Consider the following 14,708-nt stretch of genomic DNA (forward strand, 5'->3'; position numbering starts at 1 on the left):
CAGCACATTGCTGAGCTGCACCACCCACCTGCCAGCAAACAGCAGAAAACAGAACGGGCTATTTTAGGACAGGTTGAAACGAGCAAAGCTACACCTGTTGCTGTGGCTTTCATTTCTGTGAGTGCATCACAGTGAGCCCTGCGTGGGGGCTGGCGGCTCAGAGTGCAGCACATTGAATGCTCTTGGCATTGCATCTCCTATCTCACCCCCAAAAAATCTGGAATGCAGAAATTCCAATAGCCATTTTGCCTGAGTACACAACTGAAAGTCTGCTATTTCTCAGCCAGCCAATTGGGGCAGCCAATGAATGCCTAATAGATAAATTCCAACTTTCCTTCTTGTTTTCTTCATATGTTTCCTTATGGTACACATAAGAAAATATTTGTTCCCATTTGTGATATTTCTGTCCTGAGCAGCGCTGGAATTATTTGTTAAGGTGGCACGGTGTCCCATGGTTATTTCTCGTCCACTCTCTTATCTCCCACTTTGTGGAGGTCGCCTGAGTTCATTCCCACTTCATTACGGTCACCTTCTAATAGGTGCAAAGCGATGCGCGCTCTCTGCCGCGGTGCACGCCGGGACTTGCAATCCTCGCCCGTCCGCCCCGCTCCACGTGACCGCAGCTCAGCCAATCACAGCGTCCAGGCGTCGCCGTGGCAACAGCGGGTAAACAAGATGGCGGTGCGGGCGCTGAGAGCGGGGTGAGTGCTGCGGGACGGCCGGCCTACCTCAGGCCTCCCCGCGGAGCCAACGCCGAGAGGCCGGGGTCGCTTCTGGCCTTTGTTTCAAGTCCCGTTGTGGTGGGGGGCCCTCAGGATGCCTGCGGGAGCATTCGTGGCCATTTCTGCGCTGCGCTGAGAGGTGCAGGAACGCCCTGCCCAAAGGCGCGCAGTGTGGGCCGGTGAGGAATGCAGAGTTTGGGCCCTTCGGGACAGCCTCTTCCTTTGTGTTTTGGGAAACTTGCTCATCAAGCAATCCCTCCCCCCACAAAGCTAACAAACCTATCCTCGTTATTTATATATTCCCTCCTCACCACTTGTCACAGCAGGGCCCAGCTGAGCTGTTTGCTGGCAAGGCAGTGCTCACCATCCACACCTCTCGTGGTGAGCGCAGCTCTTCTTCCTACACGCCCACCATCAGATAAGTGGTGGAGGGTTTTGACATCCTCGGCAACCCGTGGAGCACATTAGAGCTTCATTTCATTTCACAGTTTCACTTTAGGTCGTAGCTGGCCTGTTAGATAAACAGCACAAAAGCTGCTCCTCTGCTGTCAGTGAAGTTTCCTGTTTGTGCTGCTCCCAGATGTTGTACTTTTCATTAAGGCAGCTCTGTGGTACTTCCTGCCTCTCTGTGTGGCACAGGATGTTCTGTACCAGCGTCACAGCCTCTTTCTGCCAGCCCCATTTTGTGTTCGCTCTGAGCGAACTGAGATCCTTTTGGTTCTGTGCAGTAACAAATGCTCTCACCCACTGATTTTGAGAGTGCTCCTGGGAGTGAATAACCTGGGGCCACTCCACTTTCAGTGGAGTTCACTTTCAGTGTAACACCTATGTTTCTTTACCTGTTTTTGGAGAAGTCATATGCAAAATACTAACCTTTCATACATTTTGTGCCTCCTCACAGGTGACACAGCCTGTCCCCTACGGCAGCCTTCCCTTGCAGGGACAACACTAAAAAAGAATATATGACATCACAGAATGGCTTAGGTTGGAAGAGACCTTAAAGATCATCTAGTTCACCACTTCACAGGGTGAAGTCCCTCGAAGATAAGGGGGTTCTTGACCATCATAGTCTCTCAGTGACAGTCTGGTGGACTCAGTACCCCAGGCGAGGGCTATTTTGTGTTGTCTCCCCCTCACATACACAGCATGCTGCCATTGACATAGCTACCTCCCTACCAACAGCTCTCAAAAATAAGAGCTGAGGGATTTCCACCCCACACCCGCCAAAGGTATCCTTTTTTCACCTGCTTTGGCAGAACCAGAGCTCATGTGTGGGTTCCCTTATGGTGCAGATAAGCCTCCAATATGAATTGCCTTTCTAGAGGTAACATATTTGTGCTTTCAGGTACAATTCCCACTGACATGGAGCTCATGTCATCCATGATGCAAAAAATCAGTCTGTTGGAACAAAAAATAGATAAACAAGCGCAAGAAATCCAACTGAAGGTAAAAGTTCTGGCCCTTACCAGGCCTGTTCAGTGTCCTGATTTAACTTTCAAGCCAGGGTAATGATACACTCACTTAGACACAGTCTGGGCTACAACAAGTTAATCCATAGCCTACTCTGTTAATTAGACAGGTTAGCCTTTGTAAAACAGCAGAGCAGTCATATCTGCCCTTGACATGGAAGACTGGACAGCCCTTACTGCTCTGATCCTGTGACTTTACAAAGTAATGACTCTCAGCATCCTTTCACTACTATCTATTTGGCTTCAGACTCTTCTTTCTTTTGCATTCTGAAAACAAAACAAAGCAACCAGTGGTTTAGACAAGAAAAGTAATCTTAGAACAGGTCTTTTTGTAATACTGTTGAGAATAAATACTGTTTAGTTTAGAATAAATAGCAATAGGTTTTTTTTTTTTTTTTTTTTGGTGGTTTTGTCTTCTTTTCTAACCAATGGTGACAGAAATGCTGGTCTGCTTTCTAGATCAGCCACTAACAGGCCTAAGTATGAGCTGCATTCTTGTGCAGATGGAAGGGGGAGATAGGTTAGCAATGTCCGCAGTCTAATATTGGAGCAGTGTATTACATCCCACCCCTCTGCTGAGTCACAAATTAAGACATTTGTGAGGCCATTTTGACCCTTATTTTTACTCTCTGAGAGAGAGCATGTGCAGCACTGCCTCACCCAGCCAGGACTAATTATGCTAGCTGCATCAAGGTCCTGAAAGCAGAGGATCTTAACAAGGTCATTATTCATTCTGATCTTGAAGGACAGGAAGATTGCGGAGCTTGAGGAGAAGATGAAGACTCTTCAGAAAGGAGAAGGTAAAAATTGTTGGATCCTTGGTACCTTGCTCTTACCCACGGGAGAGTTACAGGTCTCCTGGTACTGCTGCAGAGCAGGCTTGGAGACATTCCTTCTCAGCCATCCCTGCCTCAAAAGCCTATGAGCCTCTTCCATGGTGGTATCAGTTACACACACGGTGCTGTTTGCCAAGGTAGATCCTCACTTCAGTTGTTCTGCTTTTCTGGCGCAGCACTAAACATTATTTCCTGACCTATTTTCCGTGCCTTAATAAGTTTCCATGAGCACAGAATAACCACAAACCTGAAGATGGCCAGAGAAAAAAAGAACAATGTACACCATACAGTTCAAATAGGTTGGGAAAAACAAACAAACAAACAAAAACCAACAAACAGAGCAACTCACAGCTAAGCAAAACCAAAAATTGACTTGCAATCTCAAACAGCACCTACAGGTTCAGGCTCACTCATTTGCAAGGCAACTTAATGCTAAAATAAGCTCAGCTTTAAGTGAGTCACTGAAGCTCTTCTGCTCAATTCCTTGGAATCCATAACTCTCCTGCTGATCCCAGACACGTTTCCTGTCATGGCTGAAATACCTTGTTGGTGTAAAGCTGTGCTGTATCTCTATTTCCTGAGCAGAGAACACAAAAAGCCTGTCAAACCACAACTGTGTTTTGTACCTCATCACACACTGTGCCAGCTACGAAGCCTAGGTTTCTGGATCCAGCTTTGGTGGACACCTGCTGATTGTTGAATAGGTCTCTTAGGACCAAGACAAGCAGTTCTCAGTGTACAGCAGTGGACAGCACCACTCACATCAGCTTCCTATAGCATAAAACTTCAGCAGTGTTTTACAGTTTACTGACGGTGCAGGCAGACTGCTGGGGCTTCCACATTGTGTGACGTGGGCTACCAGTAGCTCTTCTTTAAGGCTATGCACAGTAAAAGCAGATCTTCCCTCTCAGCTGCTCCTGACTCATCCACAGCAGAGGATCTGGAAAGGAGGTGCCTTCAGCTGCAGACTCAGGTCTGGGAGATGGAGGTGAGATGCCTGCTTTACTTGCTCCAAGCCATTTGTACCTTTGGTTTCAGATTGTTGCAGTCCCAGACTGCCTGGTTCTTTTCAAGCTGCCTCTATGATAACTACAAATTCTCTCTTCACTCCTCTGAATGAAAATAACAAGCTGAGTGTGAACTACAGGGTAGTATGTTATTATTATATTGTACACTACAGGTTTTATACACTTGCCTGCTGCAAGCCTCATCATTTTGATTTCCAGGGCTGTGGAAACAACCTACACAGCTACTAGACTCTTGGGAGACTGCTGTATCACTACAGATAGTTTAATCCTTCCTCCCTTTTACCTGCTTCTAGTTAGAGCTGCTACTTCTACTGCCATGAGTTGGCAGCCTCCCAACCCTGAGGTAAACGTTGTTCACCTCTACTTCTGCTTCTCACTGTTGCAGCCAAGCACTGCGAGGCTTCTCTGTCTAGTTTCTAGCTCTGGTCTACAACGCTGACTTGTCCTTTCCTCTTACAGCGGTTTCTAAATGACTATGGTCTGATCTGGGTTGGAGACAGACACGAAGAGCTGGAAGACTTGGAGTCGCTGAGAGATGACGAACTGCTGGCAAAGAGGTTCTGGAAGGCAGGTAAAGCATCCGTGCTCTTTGCTAAAGCAGCCATCCCAGCTCCTCTGCATGCTTAGGGAAGGTCTGATACTCCTTAGATAAGCGGGTGATCAGAATCTGAGATCCTGTTCTGAGGTCTTCATGTCAGTCCATCTCAGGATTAGAGACATGGAACAACTTAACAGGAGCTGGGACAGGCAGAGCACTGGTATTCTATACACCTATATTTTATAAACTTCATCTGGAGAAAAACGAGAGATCCTGGTGGCCCAGCCATTTGGAAGAATACCTTCACAGCAGCTGCTTCCTGAAGAGTTCACATACCCTGAATGTTTGAAGCTTGATTGCTCTAAAAACACTGACATAAAATGGGTGGAAAACAGAACCAGATGCTTTGTGTATTTAGTAGCCATAGCAACTTACCCGCATTGTCTGGCTCCCTCAGAGTATTGTTTGTCTTTCCTCCCAGCCACCATGTGAGTGGTTTAACTGGGGCCTGACTGTGCTGTATGGAGTCCAAGCATATTTGGCGGAGTGGTAACAGAGGAAAAAAAAAGAGCACTGCTTGGGCTATGTAACTGTTGCTACTAACTTACAACTGCGCAAATATGAGCTTGTTAATCTAATCCTTACATGAAGGAAGGAAGAAGACGTGAAAAGCAGTAGAAATATTTTTATACTTTTCACATTGCTTGCCCTTTTTAAGGGAGATTCCCTCCCTCTCATTTAAAGCTCTTTTCCCTCACCCATAATCAAATCTCAGAAAATCAGAACAGAAATACCAAAGGTCTTACCTTCTGTTTCATTTTCTCTTTTCATTTCATTCTTCTGTCCCACTGTAATGCTCTCACTGCTTCGCCCTATCACCTCCTCAAACACCCTCTGCAGCATCCCAGCAAGAGAGAAATAAATCTACTGCAGTGAGACGTGCTGGTGGCTCAGAGCATGCAGCCGCACTGACATTTCTTCAGCAGATCTGCCCTGGTCCATTTAGCCTATTTAGGTTACTCATTCCTCTCTGTGCATTTTGCAGCACCACGTTAAGGGTCAACACTTAAGAAATTACAACCAAAACCAAGTTGCCGAACAGTTGGCTGCACTTTGGCTAGACTTCTATGCTCACTTTAGGTGAAGGCTGTTTTTCTGCTACCGTGCCCTTGCAGTTTTGCACACACCCACGTAGATCTGGCAGCCCTGAACCACGGCGATATTGTTGCACCATGCTTTGCAAAGTGACAAAGTGACGTGCACATGAAAGGCAGCAATGACAACCCCAAACTGTTGGGATGCAGAGACTCCTCAGGCACATCCACACAGAGGCGAAAGCTGCTTGGCTGGCATCTCCTTCCCCCCATAACTCTGCTCTTCCTGCCACAGGTGAGGCAGTTGTTTCCAAACACCAGGTTGATTTTGATTTAATCTTGGAAAACGTGAAGGGTTTGAACATGCTGGCTGGAGATGGCGTCTCTCACGTGCAGCACACACCAGGAGGAGCTCGGCTGAGGCAGCCAGAACCCCTCCCTCTGACCCTGTATCAGAATGGGATCGTCATGCTGGAAGGAGCCTTTCGCTCCTATGAGGAACAGTCTGCTCAGGTACGAAAAGGTTTGTGCAGGAGTCAGACGTGGAGCCACCCTGCTGTGATTCACAGTGTATCAGCAAAGGGAACTCAGAAGAACAAGGCCAGTGGGATCACCTCAGTCCCCAAAACAAGCAGCTAACGAGACCTCCGGCCTTCGCATCCCACTGCCCTGCTGGGATGCTTGTGCTGTTCTGCACATCTGTTGGAGAAATCGCACTGCAAACTGCTGCCATTCACAGTGAGTCTCCTCCAGCCCTGTTGGAGTAGCAGTATTCAACACTGGCAGCAAAATCTTGTGGCTTTTTTTTTTTTTTTTTTTTTTTTTTCCCAATTGGCTGGAAACAGAAATGCTGAGGTGCTAACAGGGTGAGTCCTGTTCTTAGCCCTGCCATCAGAATGATCCCAAAGATTGGGTATCAATCAGGTGATAGGTGCTTTATACATTAAATAAATAAATAAATAAATAAATAAATATAAACAAACCTTAAACTTGTTCCCAGCACACCTTTAAAAATCAACTGAGCAGCATTTTTTTGTTTTTGTATTATTGTTTTTTTTTTTTTTTTTTTTTTTTTTATGAGAGGGGGAGTCTGGACTTCTTTTTTTTTGCACGGCAGAAATATTACAAACAGGAGCAGCCCAGGATGTAAACATTAGTCATCAGATAAATAGAAAATCAGAAGTATGACCATGAACGAGCTGTCATTTTTTGTTTCAGCAATGCCTGCAGGACATTATGGATGGTTATTTCCCTTCAGAGTTGCAGGCACGCTACCCAGATGGTGCCCCTCTGCAGGTAAGCAGTGCAAAGCTCTGCTTTCACGGGGTTTTTGGAAGAAATGGCTCTCTTTTTTCCCCAAGGAAGTTGTTCAGATTTCTTTCACCAAGCTACATGTTCCCTGTACCAATCTCTGGTTGAGGTTTCTGAACGCAGCATACGAGCAGCTGAGTTCTGTGCATGCGTGTATGGCAGTGGTGAGGAGCACACCTGCCTGAGCCGTTACAGGATGTAGGTGAGCAATTGTCAGGGCTGAACAATTTCTCTGCCTGGCTGAATCTTGGCTTGGATCAAGACTTGTGAGAGCACCAATAGGCTTTGCAGAAGAGCAGTGGTATAGGTGGTATATGCAGCCCCTGAAGAGCTGTACAACATCAACATCTCAACTGGTTCTCCTGGAAGAGTTTCTAAAAGCAGATTGGAAAAGTATATCTCGCACAGTTTGCAGAGAGTTTAATTTGCAGTAATTTAAATGGGTTTGGCCACCTGCAGTCCTTTTGGGCCCAATTTCTTTCTAATTTTTCAGGGATGGCAAAAAGCCAAGGCCACCTTTTCAGACTGAGAGCCTCAGAGGACTCCGATTTAGGTCTCTAAGTGCCTCTGAAACGTAAGCGGGCGCAGGCAGAGGGGTGCACCTGCACCACCAAGAAGAAAGCAGGGCACATCTGTGCAAATAGGTCAGAGCAGTGTGAGCTGGAGGGGGTGCGGTTGGAAAACCAGATGGAACGGGAGGGACTGTGCGGGGCTGTTGCTCATGTGGTGCCTGTAGCCAGCTTATTGCAACCACAGCTACAGGCCACAGGACAACGCTGACGCCTAGGCAGAAAGACTGACCCTCCTTATACAGTTTTTCCCACTGCTGGAGGCCTCAGTCTGGCACTGTCCCTTTGTTGGAGCCATCCATCAGATCCCACTGCAACTTCTGCAGTGCAGCATGAGTGACAGTAAATCCCCCTCCACTTCCAAACAGCTGCTTTCACACTGTAGAGAGCATTTTCAAGCATGGAAACAGACAAGAAAGGTCAGGCCTGCACACATTTTTTACAACTTATGGAAAGGGGATGGCTGTCCTGTGCCCGTTGAGACATTGAACTACACTGAGGCCCGGATAGGCCAGGATCTAGCAGGATTTGCTTTGTTAGAAAACCTAGAGGAACTGGAGATGTGTTTCATTGGGTTTGGACAGCTGGAGCAGCTCCCAAGGAAGTATCTCAGTTCCATTTGGGACTTACTGCTCTAAGTTGCTTATTTTATTGCTTCTTGATACAGTGAGCCTTGCTTATAGCAATCGGCCTTAACCAACAGGTCACTGACAAAAGAGATGTGGTATTTCGGGAGACAGACCTTCCTGGGAGCTTTCCTGGCCATGGCCGAGTTGTTGGCCATTCAAAACTAAGCAAGGTGGAGGAGCCCACTGAGATCCCTGGTAAGTTCCTACACCTATCTCTCAGAAATGCATCTCCCAAAGAGAAGAACTGAAACCTCAGTGGGGCAGTCCAGCTAGCAAGAAGAGAATATGTGGGGTCTCAAAGAGGAAGGCAACACTTCCAGGTCAAAGCTTCACCCTTCTCAACATCAGAGGACACCAAGGAACCATGCATTCTTTGAATGAGGTCAGGCCTCATATTTCCTCATTTTGCTTCTGGGTTCCAGCAGCCTGCATAAGCAAAGCTGAGATACTCTGACTGGCTGGAGAGCCAAACGTGCTCAGCCAAGTAGGCAGAAAACAGCAGAGCTACACAAGCATAACTAAACAACCTGTACACATGCACTGCCCTCAGCAGCATCTTCATATTTATATACATGAATACTCTTGCTTATCTCAGAGACATTCACAAGCAGAGAAGTTCCCTTTATCCTTTATTACTGGGAAAAAAGTAGCTGCCCACTGACACCACCAAAAGGAACCGACACAACTGCAAGACGAGCAATTTTCCAAGCATGTATGAACTGCCACAGTATCAGACCTTCCTGTTTGCAGCAGAGATAAGAGGGTTTCTGCCTGTTACACATTGCAGGTGTGAGCTGCACAGTTGCTCTCTGGTTCCACTGGCAGTCACAACGTTAGCGAGCCAGAAAGTGGGACAAGCTGCAGCTGGGGACCAGGAGCCAGCATCCACACGGCCAGGAGAGGGTAGAGCTCTCTCTGCCAGATGTTGTACTCCCTTTTCACTAAACCAGTTTATTTGGAGGGAGAATTCTGTAGGTGTATGAGCTTTTTGACATATTCCTTCTTCTCTGGCAGGTCCCAAACCCTCTCTGGAGCAGTCTTGGAACAAGTATTCTAAGTCATCACTGTGCAGTGAAGCAATGGCCACCCAAGACACAGTCGGAGCAGTGCAGCAGGTATGGATGTGCCCAAACAACACCCCAAGGAGCAGGCTGGCATGGTTCCTCAGGCTCAGTGCTCTGCACACAACCACACCTCCTCCTAACCTCCTCTTCCCCAGATGCTCCATCAGAGCACACACGCAGCACTTTGGCACCTGCTCCTGGTCTGTTCTGGCTCTGGTTTGTCTCTGTGTAGAACAGGTGGTGATACTCACCTGGGTTTGGTTGCAGGGCTCTGATGGGGTGCGGAGCAGCAAAGAGATCGTGGTGGGGACACCCAGGCTGCCTGCCCTGCAGAGGTATGGCTGCACACATCCCTGCCCATCAGCTCTCCCTCCTATCTCACTTTTTTTCTTTTTTCCCCAGGGGTTTCTGCCCATTGATTTTAAACCTTGGGAATAACTAGGAAAAAAAAAAAAAAAAAAGCCATATTTGTTTTTTTGGGGAAAAACCTGCCAACTTTTACAACTCTAACAAAATTTCTGTTGTTCATTGTAACTTACGGCAGTGAAATACTTTTCCCGACGGCAAGACAGAATTTAAGAATTTAAAGCCACCTGAAGCTGTTAACTAAATGGAAGAATCCCTCCAGGAAAGTGATGTGCAAGTGGGATGTGACATAAACAGTGTATTTTCACTCAGTTTTCTAGGCAAGATAAGACCCAAATAGCTAATGAAAAAATCCCAAGCAGATTATTTTTAATCAAAAAAGTAGGGCAGAGATTTTACCAGACAACCCTGATCTAAAATAATTAAGCAAAAAAAGGTCAGCAATCCTCTTCTCAAGGCAGCTTTTAAGCAGTGAAAGCATAGTGGCAGCTGGGTCTGTGCGCAGACTAAGCCTTGCTCGTCTCAAGCACATTCCCAGATGGAAAGCTCTTCTCCCCAGTTCTGATGACCCCAGCACACCAGAGCCCTCACTCCTTAACTGAGACAGCTTTCTGACCTCCAGCTTAGAGAGAGCTGAAGAGCCTGGAGCTTCTGCCCCTGAAGTCTGCACTCTTCGCATCAAATCTGAGAGCGGGGAGCAGACGTATGTCATAAAGATGCTGTTCTCAGAGACAATAGGGGACCTGCGCCAACACCTTGCCCACGCCAGGTAGGACTCTTGCCCTCCTTGCTCCCCATTCTGCTCCATACAGCTCTAGGGGAGGTTCTGCTGCTGCTCAGGGCCCTGGAGCCATGCTTGGAGCAGAGCAGCCTGCACTGAGCAGAGCTGGGTCCTGGGCTCTCTCTGCTGCTTTGGCTCCTCTTGACACCAGAGCTGCTCTCTAGCTGGCAGGGATCTGCTCAGAGCACCTAATACACATCTTTGACAAAAAGCTGACGCATCACAAGAGATGCCTTTCATCCTCTCAAAACTAACAGTTCCGGATGGCTGGGGGACCTTTTTGGTCTTCACTCATCATAGGCTGTAGCCCTTGCCTCTATCCAAGCTCATGCTGAGCTCACTTCTGCTGGGACGGAACAGCCTCCTTCCCACTGCAGCTGTGAAGCCTGGAATGGCTGCTCTGTGCCTGGCTATGCGCAGTTTGGGCAGGAAGCCTTTTTTTCTGCTTGGCCTGCACTTGCAAGGCAGCCTCTCCCTCTGCTCTTAAGTAACTGCAATTGGATGAGCCACAGCATCTCTGCAAAATCTTGGGGGATGCTGTGCATAGGAAAAGATTGCGCTGTTCTTTCCTAGGGGTGGAGATTCCGACTCATATGAGATCATCAGCACCTTTCCCCAGAGGCTGTACGCGGACAACTCCAGGAGCCTGCAGGAATGTGGGCTGATCCCCAGTGCCTCCTTGCTGCTGCGGAGAAGAGACCCCTTCCCTCCAGAGGGGACGGGACTGCAAACAGCCTAGCGGCTCCTCTGCAGGAGGAAAGAGCTATCTTGCACTGTTAACTGAATTACAACATCCCCTTGGCTGGAAGAGAGCAGAGTTGTCTTTCCAGATCTAGTTTCATTGTGCCGTTACCTGGGATGGAGAGCAGGGCTCCTTCTCCCTTTAGCAGAGTGCCGCATGCCAGCCCGTATTCTGCTGCCCCCCGGGTGGATGGTTGCTCTTCCCCAGATCAGGTGGGCTGCTGTCACAGGGATTTCTGTTAGCTCAAGGCAGAGGCCTGGTTTCTCACCTCTGCTTTAGGTTATATTGGCTGATCTTTGCTCAGGGAAGGCTGCCAGCTTTGCACTGGTACCAGGGCAGTTGCTTAGCCGGACTCAGGGATTCTCTACAGCAGCAGATATCTAGGCAGGACAGACAAATAGCAAGGGGTCAATCTCCTTTCCACAGAGCTGCTGCCCGGAGATTTCAACTGTATGTATAGCAGAAGTAAAGCAGGCTCAGTGACACAGTCTTGAGCAATGGCCTTGGGCCGTTGCAGTACTGGGACTGAGCCAGCCTCCTTCCAGCCAGGAGATCCTGCTGCTGGGTTTCCTGGACATGAGCAGCTCCTTTCCTTGGACAGCCCCCAGCTGCAGAGGGGCCAAGGCTCACAGCCACACGGAGCCAAGCCTGCTGCGGCTTCAAGCTGCTGCCTTCCTCCATCCCAGCCCGCCACTCTGCTGCAACAGGACACCGTGTCATTGGAGAAGAGCATAATCCCTTTGCTTCTTCTCTGCTGAACCCTGAGAGTAAAGCATCTTCCCCTCCTTTAGGCTGGGGCAACGCTCTGCAGGCCCCTTTCTGTGCACATTCTTCCCATTTCAGCTCTGACAAGTTCCCACTTGACTCCCAGCTGATAACACTCCCACATGTGCAAGGCAGCACCTTCTGGCAGCTTCCCTTTTAGCAGAAGCCCAACACATGCCATCACCCAGCCCTCTTTAAAGGCTCTTGATAAAAACATTTCTTTGGTTGCAATTTCCACTTGCATTAAGTTTCAAAGCAGCAGCTAGATGCAGAAATAGGGCAGGGTGGTCTGAGCACTTCCTGGGGCAGCTCTGCTTTCCCAGTCCCCTCTGACCAGAGCTGAGCCACGCACAGCTCACACAGGAAGCACCACAAGCTTGGGCCAGCTGCCTCCACAGCCTCCCTGCAATCAGTGACTCAATGCCTGCAGCTGTCTGCTGGTTTCCTCCCTTTTCACATACACTCTTGTATTTGCTTTAACGGCCCCCTCCTACAGGGCACTGCCCTTTTGCATAGGGCAACTGGTCTATAACCAACCAGGTAATTCCAGTTCTGTATTTTGCCCCTGGGTCTGGCTGCCACTGTCCCTTCCCCAGGCTGTTCTTACCACGCATGGGCTGCTTAAGAGAGGAACCTGCCACTGCTGCTCTGCTGGATACTGAGACAAGTCCCAGGAGCCCTTCATTAGCAACAGCGGTCTGAGGCATTCCGATCTTTGTGTCAGGCTGCAGTAGCACCTCAGCTCCTCCAAGATGGAACTGACTTAGAATCATTATGTAGGCTATTTAACCTGTCAAAATAAAAGCAATTTAAAAGGAACCCACGAGTACCAGCACAAAAGGTACAGTAACATTTAATAGCATCTCGGAAGACAACGCTGGTTATAAACTCGCTTTTTGGCAGGAAAACAAAATGCACTTGGTCCAAGTTGCAAAAAGCCAACAGAAAACAGGAAGGATGAGATAGCTGGAGCATCAGCTGTTGTGAAGCAGCCCTGAGCCATCAGCGCTCACCAGAGAGCCCTCAAACTGCGTCACAGCACTGATGGAGCAGTGCAGGTCCCAGCTCCAGGCCCACCCGCTCCCAGCCTTCTAAGAGACGCCTCAGCCCCAGCCTGCTCCCCAGTGGGTGGTCATACCCAGCTTTGTGCAGTATTTCTGCATTAAATTATTAAAAAACAAAACAGAAAACTTAGTTGCCATGATCTATGCAGTTGAGATGAAAGTTTTTTTTTTTTTTTTTTTTTTTAAAAAAAAAAAAAGGAAGTGAGGCAGCAGGATTTACAATTTTAACAGCAACTGGGAGGAGTGGAAGTAACATGCAACCCTAAGCCCTTCCCTCCTAAAGCAGAAGCTCTCCCTGTAGAGGAGAAGGCTGACGGGCAGCTGCACTTCGCACAGCCCGAGAGGCTTTGCTGTTTACAGAGGCACTGAAAGCTGTGGTGTGAGCCGGGCCCAGCTCTGTTCTAAGGCCATGCGCAGCAAGCGTCGGGCTTTCTTTGGATCCCTCTGAGATGACATCGGGGTTAGGTAGGAAGGAATCGTAGGCAGCTGCAGTGAGTGGTTTTGGTCACGGGTTTCCTGGTGCTGGAATACAAGTCGCGGTGCCAGGACAGCGCTGACAACACGGAAGTGAAGATGGTCGGAGATGGGGGTGCACAGGAACGCAGGTAGAGTCCAGGATGGGCGGAGAGCCTGCGGGTCAGGCCAGCTTCAGGAACTCCTGCAGGGTGTTTTGTTCCACCGCTTCCACAAAGAGCTCATAATCCTGCAGGGAACAAAGCACCCGGTTGCTCACAAGCAAGAGGCACGCAGCCCCAGCGCCCGTGTGCTGCACGCTGCCTCCAGGCAGGCAGTGCGGTCCTCCCAGCACCCAACACAAATGTGCACAGCGCTGCTGCCAGGTCACGTGGAAGATGATGGGGCAAAGTTACGACAGCCCCACACAGCCCAGCCTCACTGCCCCTGGGCACACACAGCCACCCCAGCACTGCACTGTGCTCCAAATGCAGATTGACACCGACTGCCTTTTGTCCGTGCACCTCAAGGGGAAACACCTTTCCAAAAGCATCCCGAGGGCATCTGCAGCAAAACCAAGGGGATAACGTCACTGCCCTCCAATCCGCCTCTCGCAGCACCGACCCCCAGCGCAGCCTTACCCCGCAGTACTGGTCTCCGTTGACAATCTGGGGTGGGATGGCTTTGGGGTTGCCCGCCTTTGCCCTCATCTCCTCCCGGAGAGCGTTGTCCTGGGAGATGTCCACCAGCTCGTACTTGATGTTCTTCCCATCAAGGATTCTGGTCACTTCGCTCTGTTGGGATTTGATCTGGAAGCGGGCGGCAAAAGCAACGTTATCGGGATGCGGGGAGGAGCTCCGAAGGATGAATGCACGCTCAGTGCATCAGCCTACACCTGCCCGGGGGGGCCTCTGCTGGAGGGGGAGGGGAGGCCACGCAGCACAGAGCCGCGAGCAGAGCAGAGCGGGCGGGGACGGCAACCGGGAGAAACACGGCGGGAGAGCAGGGAGGGAACGCCGGGATGGGGCGGGGTGGGGAGGCTCGTACCCCCATGGAAAGGATGCCCGCCCGAAGAAGGGAACCCGCGGCGCCCAGCCCTGCCCCCGCCGCACCGCGCAGCCCCTCACCTCCCGGGAGCCGGTCACCGACGTGCTGTACACCTTCAGAGCGCTCATGCTGCGCCCGCGGCCGCTCCCTGCGCACAGCCCGGGCGGGGGACGCTCGGAGGGCGGAGCGGGCCGGCGCCGCCCCGCATGTGACTGCGGCGACCAATGGAG

General features: G+C 49.6%; 2 protein-coding genes across 5 annotated transcripts; one reads left to right on the forward strand and one right to left on the reverse strand.

Moving 5' to 3' along the window:
• The first annotated feature begins 652 nt into the window (after positions 1 to 652).
• Positions 653 to 11,638, forward strand: UBXN11 (UBX domain protein 11). Of its 4 annotated transcripts, XM_042834666.1 has the most exons (13): positions 682 to 701; positions 1,624 to 1,951; positions 2,068 to 2,168; positions 2,937 to 2,991; positions 3,939 to 4,015; positions 4,515 to 4,626; positions 5,983 to 6,200; positions 6,906 to 6,983; positions 8,271 to 8,391; positions 9,211 to 9,311; positions 9,528 to 9,595; positions 10,249 to 10,395; positions 10,981 to 11,638. In XM_042834666.1, the coding sequence occupies exons 3-13, from the start codon at positions 2,085 to 2,087 to the stop codon at positions 11,144 to 11,146; spliced, it is 1,227 nt and encodes a 408-aa protein (XP_042690600.1). In that variant the 5' UTR covers positions 682 to 701; positions 1,624 to 1,951; positions 2,068 to 2,084; the 3' UTR covers positions 11,147 to 11,638. The 4 variants fall into 4 exon arrangements, with proteins under 4 accessions (XP_042690597.1, XP_042690600.1, XP_042690599.1 ...); XM_042834663.1 differs by lacking the exon at positions 1,624 to 1,951 and having other exon boundaries at positions 653 to 701; XM_042834665.1 differs by lacking the exon at positions 682 to 701 and having other exon boundaries at positions 1,078 to 1,951.
• A 1,113-nt stretch (positions 11,639 to 12,751) lies between these two features.
• Positions 12,752 to 14,661, reverse strand: SH3BGRL3 (SH3 domain binding glutamate rich protein like 3). Its single transcript, XM_042834667.1, has 3 exons — positions 14,559 to 14,661; positions 14,073 to 14,240; positions 12,752 to 13,681 (listed from the first exon to the last, which is right to left on the reverse strand). Exons 1-3 carry the CDS (start codon positions 14,604 to 14,606, stop codon positions 13,616 to 13,618), a joined length of 282 nt encoding a protein of 93 aa, XP_042690601.1. The 5' UTR covers positions 14,607 to 14,661; the 3' UTR covers positions 12,752 to 13,615.
• Positions 14,662 to 14,708: the final 47 nt, after the last annotated feature.

The sequence above is a fragment of the Centrocercus urophasianus genome, unplaced genomic scaffold (genome assembly GCF_019232065.1).
Source record: "Centrocercus urophasianus isolate 14NV4802_14NV808 unplaced genomic scaffold, USGS_Curo_1.0 seq_48, whole genome shotgun sequence".
In the NCBI taxonomy this organism is placed as follows: Eukaryota; Metazoa; Chordata; class Aves; order Galliformes; family Phasianidae; genus Centrocercus; species Centrocercus urophasianus.

Bases quoted from the DNA above. Each gene is read 5' to 3' on its own strand.
- UBXN11 (XM_042834662.1), top strand. From the start codon at position 2,028: ATGAATTGCCTTTCTAGAGGTAACATATTTGTGCTTTCAGGTACAATT. The intron at 8,392-9,210 runs GTAAGTTCCTAC...CTTCTCTGGCAG, and splicing joins GGAGCCCACTGAGATCCCTG to GTCCCAAACCCTCTCTGGAG. The intron at 9,312-9,527 runs GTATGGATGTGC...GTTTGGTTGCAG, and splicing joins CAGTCGGAGCAGTGCAGCAG to GGCTCTGATGGGGTGCGGAG.
- SH3BGRL3 (XM_042834667.1), bottom strand. From the start codon at position 14,606: ATGAGCGCTCTGAAGGTGTACAGCACGTCGGTGACCGGCTCCCGGGAG. The intron at 14,241-14,558 runs GTGAGGGGCTGC...GCCCGCTTCCAG, and splicing joins CGGTGACCGGCTCCCGGGAG to ATCAAATCCCAACAGAGCGA. The intron at 13,682-14,072 runs GTAAGGCTGCGC...TGTTCCCTGCAG, and splicing joins ACGGAGACCAGTACTGCGGG to GATTATGAGCTCTTTGTGGA.